We start from the raw sequence: 13,076 nt of genomic DNA, 5'->3' as shown, positions 1-13,076 counted from the left end.
AGTCTACAATCCTCAGAACCTAAAGATTCTTGGTTCAATCTCCAGAGCTTAAAGATCCTTGCAATGTTAAGGCTGGGCATGGTGGCTCATGCCTGTAATCCCAAGCACTTTGGGAGGCCAAGGCAGGTAGATAATTTGAGGTCAGAAGTTCGAGACCAGCCTGGCCAACATGGTGAAACCCCATCTCTACTGAAAATACAAAAAAAAAAAAAAAGTTAGCTGGAAGTGGTGGTGCAGCCAGTAATCCCAGCTACTCAGGAGGCTGAGTCAAGAGAATCGCTTGAACCTGGGAGGCAAAGGTTGCAGTGAGCCCAGATTGTGCCACTGCACTACAGCCTGGGGGACAGAGTTAGACTCTGTCTCAAAAAAAAAAAAAAAATACTGCAATGTTAAGTTGTTCCACTTTGGAAAAAAATTGCATATATGAGGGTGCTGCTACTGAAAATCGTTTTTTAAAAGAAAGTAGTTTTATGACTGCCTTTACCTACTAAAAGAAATACAGCACACAACAGCCAATGGCTTTACTGCAAGTTATGTTGTTTGACACTTGCACAACTATTTCTCAGATACCTTCTGTATATCTATTTCATTTGTAACAATTTCATTTGTAACAATATCATTCACCTTTCTGGATGCAGAAACATGAGAGGACATTCAAAAGCTTCCAAGGAGTATGTCATGAAAAGCAAATTTGCCTTTCAATCCTGACCCATGGTCATCAAGTTTCTCTGCTCAGAGGCAGGTGGCAGTTTCTTGCACACACACTCACACACGCACACACACACACACCCATATGCGTCCCTGCCCTCATGGCACTATCTATACCTATTGTATTTATTTTACACTTACCAGAATAAGGTTGAGTCTAAGTAACAAGAATTGTAATGACCCTGAATGCCTTTCTTCTTCCCAATCATTATCTCCAAGCCTTCTTTTTCCATTTTTGGCGGAGTATTTTCTTCTACTACTTCACTTAAGTAGCCTCCAAATGCTGAAAAGATTTTTTTTTTTAAAAAGTAAATGAAAAGAATTCTTTTAAACTATTACAATATGTATTCCCATAAATGTTTTTTCATTTTAAAATGTTTTTGTATTTTGATGCAAAATTTGTTTCTTAACTTTAAGTGGAAAGTAGGCTTTGGTTAACTGCTATTCAACTTGGCTTATAAAAACTGCTATTGTTCATTTTCAACTTCATTTCCTCCAAGATTTAAAAACACACTTTAGGGTATTATGTGTAAAAAGCATCTGTCAAGTAAAATATGTTTCCCAAATATTTTACTATTTCTCTGAAGATGCTTCATTTTTGAGTTTGAAAAGAAAATGAAAATTCCAAAGTACTATTTCAACATAATAAGAAGTGTTTTTCATAAAGATGGCTTTCCTGTTTGCACCTGCTGAAGCCCCAAGACGCTTTTTCACTATTATGTAAAAGTGGAAAGGAACAGCACCAGGAAACTGCCACCAATTACACGTGATGAGGAGAGCTGTCCTCCAGCAATCAGTTGAAATCTACTTCCTTCACCAAAATGCTGATTTCTTTGTAAGATACACTCACTGCTGTACTTAAACAAGATACTGTGAGGGAAGTCAGTCAAAAAAAAAAAAGGTCACATTTCAATTTCTACCACTAGCATTGCTGAAAACTAAATGTCTGTCACCAACAGGAAGAGAAAAACAAATCACACTATTATTCACTTTATAAGTCCCAAACACACATCCTAATACTTTTTAAAGATGTCCCCTCTTAAAACAACTTTCTTATACACCATGCAACATTTTTACTGATTTAAAGCTTAATGAGAGTTGGCAAGAAATATATTAAAACACTGTCACCATCACCTAATATAACATGATATGAGATTAGAATTAGAGTCATTCCAGGTTGTTAAGTAAACGAAAAGCATCCAAATACCTAAGGAGTTACAGCGCTCGATCTGATTGGAAACCGGCTGCAATGATGCAAACCTAGAGTCAGGCCTGCAGCTCTTCAGTTTCACAAACAGCGCCTTCTTCAGGGCACAGGTGAAATACCGAGTGCCTCTGAAGGTTCCATCCGTACAGCCTGCACACTCATCTTCCTGAAAAAGAAATGCTTCAATATGCATTATACCGTGCCTTACAGAGACAGTATACAAAGAACTAAGGTTTCTAAGACCTGTTTCTAGTATACCCTTTCCCACCACTCCCTCTTCGCACCTGTACTGAGAACCTCGTCAAGAAAAAGGAGTTGAGTAATCAGTGCTTCAGCCCACAGCTACTGATTTAAGAAGTGAATTCCTTAATCCAGCATAAAGCCCTTCTTGTATTTCCTTTCAGAATATATGCTTCAACCTCCCCTGGTTAAACAGGCTTTCCTGCACCATTTCTACAAGCATTAAAACAGGCAGGGAAGGAGAAGGCTATTTATTTTAATCCTCATTCTTGCCTTCCCGCCGTGCCCCACAAGATAGTATTCACTAGCATGGAAACAAATAAGAAAAAAAAAAAAAAGAAAGAAATATATTTAAATTGGCCAGGTGCGGTGGCTCATGCCCATAATCCTAGCACTTTAGGAGGCCGAGGCAGGCGGATCACTTGAGTCCAGGAGTTTGAGACCAGCCTGGGCAACATGGCGAAACCCTGTCTCTACTAAAAATACAAAAAACTAGCCAAGCATGGTGGTGCATGTCTGTATTCTAGCTACTCAGGTGACTGAGGCAGGAGAACAGCTTGAGCCCAGGAGGTCAAGGCTGCAGTGAGCCCTGACCGTGCTACTGCACTCCAGCCTGGGCGATAGAGTGAGACCCCATCTCTAAATAAATGCTAAACATACTCAACTTCTCCTTTCCTGATTACAAAATATCAAACGATATGTTCTCCTGATCTCTAAAGGGAAAACCTTTCCCTCTAGCAAAGGTCTCAAAAGATCTCTAAAAATGGTGATTAATTTTAAAGCCAGTGATATAATTCTTAGAACTGACCAGGGGAAGTGGCTGAAGAAGAAAGACAAAAGATGATGGCAAATTTGTTTGATTTACTAAATTTGGTTTAATATAAGGAGCCTAAATCGATTGGCCTAAAAATCAACTTTCATTCCTTGAACGTAAATCAACTAACATTAGGACAAGTGGGTCGCAAGCCTCAGGGGTGGCAAAGGGAAGTCAGGCAACATGGCGAGAAAATTCTTCTGCAGTGATAGCTTTTCTGACAAATAAAACAGTTTGTCAAAAAGCATATAATAGGGTGAAATCTGCATAAAACCTCATAGAGAAAAAAATTGAAATTTTGGGGTCAAGTTAAATTACCAGTTCCAGTCCAGCAAGTACTTCATTCAGTCCTGGGGGCTGACCGATCCAACGGATTACCCCGTAGAAAGGAGGGTTCTCCTTAACTTCAGCCAGTGAGCCCACTTCTAGACCATGTGAGTTCCCAGGAGGCATAGCCAAGGGTGGACTCTCTTGCACGGGTGCAGTGTTTAGCTCTTCCATCACAGACTGGGCTGACAGAGAAAGTGGACTGTGGCCAATACTTCCATTGGTATTAGGCATCTTTGTGAGACTGAACGGTAAAGAGTGGAATCTGTTCTCGGTGGACAGTGAGTTCACAGGAGGAGGCTGGAGTGGTGGTGAAGAACGGTCAAAGTCTGTAGATATCTCTGTAAGAGATTTTGCAGGGTCTTCTGCAACTAAAAAATTATTCCTAATTAGAGAAATGTATTCAAGGATATCGACTCTGTCTTCCATTTCTAAAACTTAATATACAGATATAGTCCAACCGCCCACCTGACCTCCCTGCTATTAATAGTACTCTCATAGGCACAAAGTTACTATCTCCAACAGTGTTCTCGCTTCTCCCTCCACCTCCATATTTATGCACCTCAGTCAATGGCACCCAATTGTTCAAACCAAAAAATCTTCATCACTGGGTATCATATAGGTGATAGTCTTTGTCCAAAATACAATTAATTGAGAAAGCAGTACAAAAAGATACCAAAAACCTTAAGAAACGCTTCTAAATAACTAATGGATCAAAAAAGAAATAATAAGTTTTAACAATAAAGAAAAAAGAGAAAAAGAAACAAAGAAAGAAAGAATCCTTGCGGAACATGGCTAAATTAATACTTATAAGGGAATTTTATAGGCTTAATTGCTTATTTCAGAAAAAAACAAAAGCTAAATATGAACTCAGCATACAACTTGGGAAGTTAAAAGAACAGAATAACCCCCAAAAAGGTAGAGAAGAATAAACTAAAGAACAGAAACAATAGAAGAGAGAAAACAAACATACAATAAGAAGTTCAAAGCCAGAACAAACACAAACACACAATGTAATTTAAGAGAAACCAAACACATGATAAAGAGAGCCACGGCCAAAAGCTATTTCCATAAAATGACTAATACATTTGACAGGCAGGTACTGCAGATCATTGAGGGAAGAATGAACTTCTTACTAAATGCTGTTGAGATAACTGGTTATCCATATGTTTAAAAAAAATTAAACTGGCATCCTACTCATACTCTATACGAAAATCAGCTCCAGGTGGCTTAAAGACAAATGCGGCAGGCAAAACTCTAAAGGCTGGGAGACCACAGAGTAAGGCCTGTTTGCCTTTCCATTCTCATCTCATGAGTGTCATGCCTCTTTCTCTGTTCCAGTGCCTGGCAAACACTAGCTTCCATTCTTCCACTTTCCATATGCTATTTCTTCTCCCGAGGAGGTTCTGGCCCCTTTCACTTTGTCATCTGTCAATCCTCTGGTAAACCTAAGCATGTGTCACTGCCCCAAAGAAACATCTCCAAGACGCTGAGAAAAGTCATCTTTGGTGTATTCTCACAGCATCACGCACCTTCACTGCACACAGCACCAAGGCAACTCTACTTCTGTGTCTGTGGTTGTTTGATTAATTTCTGTCTCAACAACTTAACTGCAAACTCACAAAGGGCACGAACCATGTCTACTTTTTCTCACCATTTTCATCTTGATGCCTAAAAGAATGCCTGGCAATCATAAGCACTCAATAAATATTTGTTGAACAAATGAACAAAGAAAAGAATAAACTAGACGAAAATGATGTCCCAGGACCAAGGGAAGATAAAATTTTTAAAAGGGAGTGCTTTAAAGAGGTCAGGAAGGAACCAGACAGAAATCTTCCACCCTAAATAGATCGGTTAAAGGAAAAGAACAAATTACTAATCCATTTCTTAAACATTTTAATAATCTTAACAGCAGTACAGTTCAAACTGTGTACAATATTTTAGTTCAGCAATATTACAAAGAGTGGTCTACTTACTCTGTTTCCAAAAACTACAAATATTGCTATAAAAAGCCATTTTTATTTGATGAGTTAAAAAGAAAGGATCATTATAAAGAGCACTAAAATTACAGATTACCTTCATCAATGTACCATGTATTTTTTGATTTGGATTGTGGTTGTGAGTCAACAGAAGACCCATTTAAGGTATAAAATAATTCAGATCTGTTTCTATTTCCAGGGTCTGAGGTAGATCCTATAGAACAAGAAAAGTTTCATTTAAAAATAAAGTCAATATAGCATCAAAGGTTTTTCTAGTAAGAGAAATTAATATGCATATGATGTTAATAACTGTTTACATAACCAATAAATATATATAAACACAATATGTTTTTTAACTGTCTTCAGCTTTTAAAAATTTGGTAACCATTTTGGCAATATTAAAAATATTCTTCAGCCCAAAAGTCAATATAGGAGGGAAACAGGAGTAAGTGAAAAGAAAGGTCCACTCATTTAAAAAAAATGAACTGCTTTAAGTCATTGTTCCATGTACCACAGCTTATTTTTAAATGTCAAAATCACCATTCCCCAGCTTCATTTGATAGACCCACTGGTTCACAAATTTAACCTATTATTTTAAAAGAAGGTAATCCTCAAATGCTATATATAAATCGATACACAAATTATGTTTAAAAATAGTTAAGTTTTAAACATTTTGGAATTTTTGGTCATCAAATTCCGTGTATCTTTGAAAAAATCAAGCACTATTATTTCTTATAGATTGGATTTATTGTATGTAAGAGGGCAAGTGTAGCTATGCCACAGCCATTTCAAGACATTACCTTGCCTCAGTATTAATTCAAGGACATGCCACACACAGTGGGGGGCAGTGGGCTCTCCAGAACCCACAAAAAAACTGATTTTCCTTTTCAAATTAAAGTAGGTAGCTGTACATTTTATAACTTTAAGATATACTACAATACAATTAACACGACATATCTTAAGAAAATCTTTAGTCTGTTTCTATTTAAATGAGAGTAGCAAGTTTGAGCTATCCTATATAGATCTATAGGTTAACACAAAAAAGACTGTTACCTATATATCCTGTAATTAATCCTAAGTCTCCCAGGCTCCAATGTCACACAAAATAATTCTTAAAGTACAATTTCCTTTTAAATGAGCCAAAATTGTAATTGAGGAAAAAATATTCTTCTTCTAACCCGTATCTGAGTTAACAAAAATTCTTAGAGCCTTTTTAATGAGCTGTTTGGCTTGTATAACTACCATTCTATAAATCTATGAAGTATGTGAAAGCTAACAAAAAAAGAGCTGTAAGCTCCACACATATTGTGAGGAAGCTTCTGGGAAAGAGAATAAATTTTTGCTTAGCAGTTTGAGATTTAATTTGTGCCACATCTAGTCAGTAAAATCCATTTAATTAATCTCTATTATACTTTATCCTATATAACATTATCCATAAAGGATTATTTTACACAGTTGCAATCCTAAACTACACATACAAATATTCCAAGTAAGGAGTTCCAAAAACCAGTTGATTATAGACCAGCAAAACACACAAGTCCTTATAGGGAACTCTTCCTGAGGTAAAAAAGGCTGGGAACAGTTGGCTTAAACAGTATTTATATACAAGCTTTAGTTTCACTACTAAAAATGTTTGAAAGAAAAAAAGTCTACATACATGTTCAGAAGTAATAGCTTATAACCTTTTTTTAATGCTATGGCAAATTAGGCATTATGTAAATTACTAAAGGTTATATGCTATTAATCCATACCTGTCGCCTTTGGTTTATTATGACTGGACGAACCTTTGTCCCCAACACCTCTTGACATAAAGGCAAGTTTGGGAGGCCTCCTTTCCTGTGTCACGCTCTCTGAAACAGTGAACATATTTTTTAAAGATAAAGGCAAATTCTTACAGAAAAGAAACAATCAAGAAAGCAATGACAGTAACAAAATTAAAAAAAAAAAAAAAACCCTCTTTCCACAAAAAGGCAGAATTTTTAGTTTTACAAATTATTTTTAAAGGCCATCAAAAGTATTGAAAAAGATAATACCATGGGGGAAAAATCAATGCTGTATTTCAAAATGTAATTTCTATAAGAAAATACCCTCTCAAAATACAATTCAGCTAAATGCTTTAACCTCCTGAAAATTTAATTGCTTGTAGTCAATTTTATTTGATCTCTTAGAACACAACAAAGAAAATCTTACTCAGTTTTTTTTACAGCATTTCCCAAATCAGCAGGCCTAGAACACCCCTGTGTATTATAAAGTGTTTCGAACTCAAATATTTCTTGAAGATGCTGAGATAAACAAAGATAAATAATTTCTTTACTGCATGGAACCAGAACCTTTAATATGCTAATGCGCATTGTGAATTGCTCAGGGAGAAACAAAATAAATTTACTGATAAAAATTTTTATGCTTAGCATCTTAGATTAATATAAGATTAATCTATATTGCTTAGCATCTTAGATTAATATATTTCATGAACACAGTTTGAAAAAAGCCTGGTTAGGAACACGTGTCATCGTTAGGAAAGTTCTGGTTAAGAACATGTATCTGCTTTTAAAAACATATATGTTAAGAATAACACAGATGTGTATACAAACACATATATATACAGGAGGAAAACACAGAGAATTACACACAGATTAAAAATACAGAAAGCCAGAGACATAACAATAATATATGTGAAAAAACACTCACAATTATTTCTGAAATATAGGTGTAATAAGTGTGGCAAACTTGTTTTGAATACAAAGACCACTCTAGACCTTAAAGCCCAGCAATGATCATAAAATACTCCTAAATACTGATCAAGGCAATGTAGAAGAGGCAGTGTGGAAAGTTCTTCCTTTGAAAAATTCAACGACACATCCGTGGAGTCCAACACGACACTTAGGAGTCATACCTGATAAAGCTGTGTGTCAGCAAAAACGATATCACCCACAGTGGATTTGAGGACAGAAAGAAAGAAATAGGAAAATTTTTACATTTTAAACACAAGGAAAAGACTTTTCTTAAAAAAAAAGAGGAAATCATACTACATGAATTATATGTACATACTTGGTAACTTTCTCCATGGTTGAAGGAGAAGGGGGATGTATTACTAAACTATATCTTAAACATCTCATAATACGATCCAATAGAATATGAAAATATTTTAATTCAAAAATTATACCAGTTAACCATGATTTCCATCAAGTGATATAAGAAGAGAAAAGCTATGTACTAATACTGTGGTCCCCACTTATCCACACTTTTACCTTCGATGGTATCAGTTACCCACAGTCAACCACTGTCCAAAAATATTAAATGAAAAATTGCAGAAACAGACAATTCGTAAGTTTTAAGTTGCATACTGTTCTGAGTATTATAACGAAATCTTGCACCATCCTAATCTATAACCCCTGGACACGACCCATCCCCCTGTCCAGCATCTCCACACTGTGTCTACTCCCTGCCTTGGTAGTCACTTGGTAGCCACCTCAGTCATCAGATCAACTACTGCAGTATCACAGTGCTCACGTTAAAGTCACCCTTATTTTACTTAATAATAGTTCTGAAGTACAAGAGTAATGATGTTGCCATATTGTTATTATTGTCTCTTTTCCGATTAATTATTGTTTTTAATATCTTATTGTGCCTACTATATAAATTAAACTTTATCAGAGGCATGAATGTAGAGGAGAAACACAGTCTATGTAGGGTTCAGTACTATCCATAGTCTCAGGTATCCACTGGGGGTCTTGGAAGTATCCCTTGATGAAAGAGGAGACTACTGTTCTTTTATGATGCTGTCATTCAGATATCTTTAAATAGCACCCATGACAGCTACTTCAGAAGGAAAATCTTAGTCACTGAGAAGAGTTCCCAAATTATAGCATGTAAATTTACTAAAGAAAAACAACTCCCACTATTAACTGTAATTAACTGCATATAACATTTTTTAAGTATGTTCACATGTATACCACGATATAGATCCATTATATAGTTAGTAACCATTGTAACAAATGCCGCAAGTGCTCTTCCCTTTGTTAGGCTTTGAAGGCAGCCTGGCAGGACCGGAGGGCCAACTGGATGGCCAGTGGTGACAGTTCTGCAGGTGACACTAGGGAGGAGCTCCAAAGATTAGGAATGTGAGCAGGAGGGCACTGGAGTTGGAAACTGTGGCTACCTTCTGCCAAAGGCTGTCTGAGAGGGGGTCAAATATCAGCTCTGAAGAAGTGGACATTCCATCAGAATTCTATACAGACAAAGGGGCACAAACCACCTGTAACTGCCCTCCAGCAATTACACATCAAATATTTCTTGTTCCTTTGTCACAACTGTGTTCATGGCCCAAAACTACTTGGGTCAAAGCAAAGCTTTCAAACTTAAATGAATTATAAGTGATTACCAACTCAGGAAAAGATAAATATGGGATGAAAAACAAGGTAAGAAATAAATTCAGCTGGCAATTTTGTGTGATTAAAACGATCCTGATTAAAGATATTAAAAGATATAGAAGATAAGTCCACCAAACAGCATGTGTAAATATGTACAGAGCAGCCCTATTCATTATAATCAAAAACTGGAAACAAGCTATTTCGCAGAATAGAGAAACAAATTATGGTCTATTCATACAACGGAATACTACACAGCAATAAAAAAGGAATAAACGACTGATAAACAGGGCAACACGGACATTGTGTTCAGCAAAAGAAACCAAACCTAAAGTATCCATTATATATACACAGCAAGACTGCATTTAAATGATAAAATTCACAGCTTATCCATCACTTGTTGAGTTAACCAGAAAAAGAAAAAATCCTTTGGAGAATCTTGAGCTGGAAATCATAACAATAAACTAGTGAACAAGTTATTGTTCAAATCAAATGAAATGTCTATGAATTTGAATGACCCAGTAAATTAAGAGAAATTGTTTAATTAATGTGCTGCTTAACATCAGCAGCCACAAGAGCATAATTCAGACTCAAATGAGAATTTAATATCCACAGAAATCTTGTGAAGAAAATACAGTTTACTTGAGTAGAAAGAGGTATTATTAAACCCGACACCAGAAATATCCTAATAGCAACTATTCAGAAATCTCTAAAAGGTTGGGTTCCTGATCAGAATAAATATTTTCCATAATAGTATATGAAAAATTGTTCAAGAAATGTTGGAAGATGACATACAGATAACACCAAAAGTTGCATGCTGTAGACCTGGTGCTTCAAATTATCCTTCTTCAGGGCTCCAGCTCTAACTGTCTCATAGGACCAGGAGTTCTCCCTATACAGGCAATATTCATGGTGACTCTGACTGACAAGCCATCTCTACAAAAGCCATGTATTACTGTCTATCAAAATGTAAAATGCACATAGCCTTTGACGTAGCAATTCTACTCCTAGGAAGTTATCATTTTACACTGGCACACATGCTAACTGATACATAGATACGAAGTTATTCACTGAAGCACTGCTTATAACAGCAAAAGACTGAAAACAACCTAAATGCTCATCAGTAGGAGACTGGTTCAAAAACTATGATACATGCATAAAATGAAATATAATGCAATGATTCAAACAAAAGACTAAGTATACAACTTATATACTAATATTAAATAATCTCTAATATCTATTGTTAAGTTAAAAAGGAAGGTGGCAACTTCCACTTCTGGAAAGATAAAGTAGATGTACGTCCTATTTCTCTTGCTAAGTACAACTAAAATCTCTAGACATAATATATAAAACAAATATAAGAAGACTTTGAAAGGTAGAGATGGGAAGGTAGACCAGCTAGGAACCTCAAGACCTAAGAAATAACATCATGGAGATTTCCCTCTGGGTTTTCTTCTTGACTACATTCTTATCTCATACTTAGAGCTAAAAAACTCAGCACCGTGGAAACATCAATAGGCACAGACTAAAGAAGGCCCCAACAAAAGTTCTGCTCTCTCTAGCCAAAGGATATCAATTCTCCCCAAAGTCATATACAGGTTTAATGCAATTCCTATCAAAATCTCAAGAAGATTTTATATAGATGTATACAAGATTACTCTAAAATGCATACAGAAAGGCAAAAGATCTAGAACAACTAAAACAATTTTGGAAAAGAAGAATAAAGTAGGAGGAATTAGTTTAATAGATTGCAAGACTTACTAGTTAGCCACAGTGATCGAGACTGTGGTATTATGGGCAGTAGGACAGACACACAGATCAATGGAACCAAATGGAGAACCATGAAAGAGACCCACATAAATATACCCAACTGAATTTTGACAAAAGCAGATAAATAATTCAACGGAAGAAAGAATCTTTTCAACAAATAGTGATGGAGCAATTAGATATCCACAGATTTTTTAAAAAATGAAATTCTACTTACATCTCACACCTTATACAAAACTAACTCAAAATAGATTATAGACTTAAATGTAAAAAGTAAATCTATGAAAGTTTTTGGAAAACAGAGAACAAGGATGCAAAGAAATTAGAACCCTCATACACTGTGGCTGGAAAAGTAAATGGTGCAGCTCCTTCGGAAAACCATCTGGCAGTTCCACAAATGACTAGACACAAGGTCACCATATGACCCAGCAATTCCACTCCTAGGCAGTACCCAATAGAACTGAAAACAGGTGTCCACAGAATAACTTGTATATGAATGTTCACACAGCATTTTTAATATAGTCAAAAACTAGAAACTGATGTCCATTGACTGAAAAATGGATAAACAAAATATGGCAGATCCATTTATTGGAATATTATTCAACCATAAAGAAGGTTAGAGTACTGATTTTGCTATCACATGGATGAACCCTGAAAAGATTATGCTTAATTGAAGAGGCCAGACACAAAAGCCACACATTTTTTATTCTATTTATGTGAAATGTCCAGAATAGGCAAGTCTGTAGAGACAGAAAGATCAGTGGTTGTCAGGGTCTCAGGGTAAGAGACAATGGGAAGTAACTGCTTAATGGGTACTGGGTTCCCATGAAAATGTTCTAGAACTGGATAGTGGTAAGGGTTGCACAACATACTACATTTCAATTTTCAAAAGCTTAGGAGAAAATCTTTCATATGTAGAGCTAAACAAAAGTTGTTGAACTTGACATAAAAGCTTGATCCATACAAGGAAAACTTTATAAACTTGACTTCTTAAAAATAAAAATCTTGTACTCTGTGAAAGACCCTATTAAGAGGATCAAAAGACAACTACACATTGGGAGATAAAATGTATCAAAGAATTCGTATCGAGGATACATAAAGGCTTCTCAAAACTCAACAGTAAAAAAGCACAGGATCCAATGAAAACCTGGGCAAAAGAGATGAGGACACCTTTCACTCAAGAATATATATGAAGGCTGGGCATGGTGGCTCATGCCTGTAATCCCAGCACTTTGGGAAGCCGAGGCGGGTGGATCACTTGAGGTCAGGAGTTTGAGACCAGCCTGGCCAACATGGTGAAACCCTCTCTCTACTAAAAACACAAAAATTAGCCAGGTGTGGTGGTGCACACCTGTAATCCCAGCTACTTGGGAGGCTGAGGCAGGAGAATCACTTGAACCCAGGAGGCAGAGGTTACAGTGAGCCGAGATCGCACCACTGCACTCCAGCCTGGGTGACAGAGCAAGACTCCATCCCCCGCAAAAAAGAAAAAGAATATATACAGATGACAGTGAGCACACGGAACGATGTTCAACATCAGCAGCCATCAGGTAAACTCAAATCAAAATCACGATGAGATACAACTACAAATCTCTCTGAATGGATGAAATTTAAAATAGTGACAACACCAAATACTGGAAAGGATACAGAGAAACCAGATTACCCAT

The 13,076-nt window shown here is 36.3% G+C and overlaps 1 protein-coding gene across 3 annotated transcripts in view; it reads right to left on the bottom strand.

Annotated features, from left to right (window-relative positions):
• LOC105492255 (CYLD lysine 63 deubiquitinase) overlaps positions 1–13,076 on the bottom strand; it is a 59,984-nt gene that overhangs the window by 18,606 nt on the left and 28,302 nt on the right. For all 3 annotated transcript variants that reach the window (XM_071084523.1, XM_071084522.1, XM_011759297.3), the window contains 5 exons: positions 7,027–7,125; positions 5,373–5,489; positions 3,288–3,667; positions 1,916–2,081; positions 850–991 (listed from right to left, as the gene is read on the bottom strand). In XM_071084523.1, coding sequence (XP_070940624.1) covers positions 850–991; positions 1,916–2,081; positions 3,288–3,667; positions 5,373–5,489; positions 7,027–7,125 — 904 coding nt within the window. The remainder of the gene's footprint in view (positions 1–849; positions 992–1,915; positions 2,082–3,287; positions 3,668–5,372; positions 5,490–7,026; positions 7,126–13,076) is intronic.

Source organism: Macaca nemestrina, chromosome 18, assembly GCF_043159975.1.
Source record: "Macaca nemestrina isolate mMacNem1 chromosome 18, mMacNem.hap1, whole genome shotgun sequence".
In the NCBI taxonomy this organism is placed as follows: domain Eukaryota; kingdom Metazoa; phylum Chordata; class Mammalia; order Primates; family Cercopithecidae; genus Macaca; species Macaca nemestrina.
This window is presented reverse-complemented; position numbering and strand designations above follow the sequence as displayed.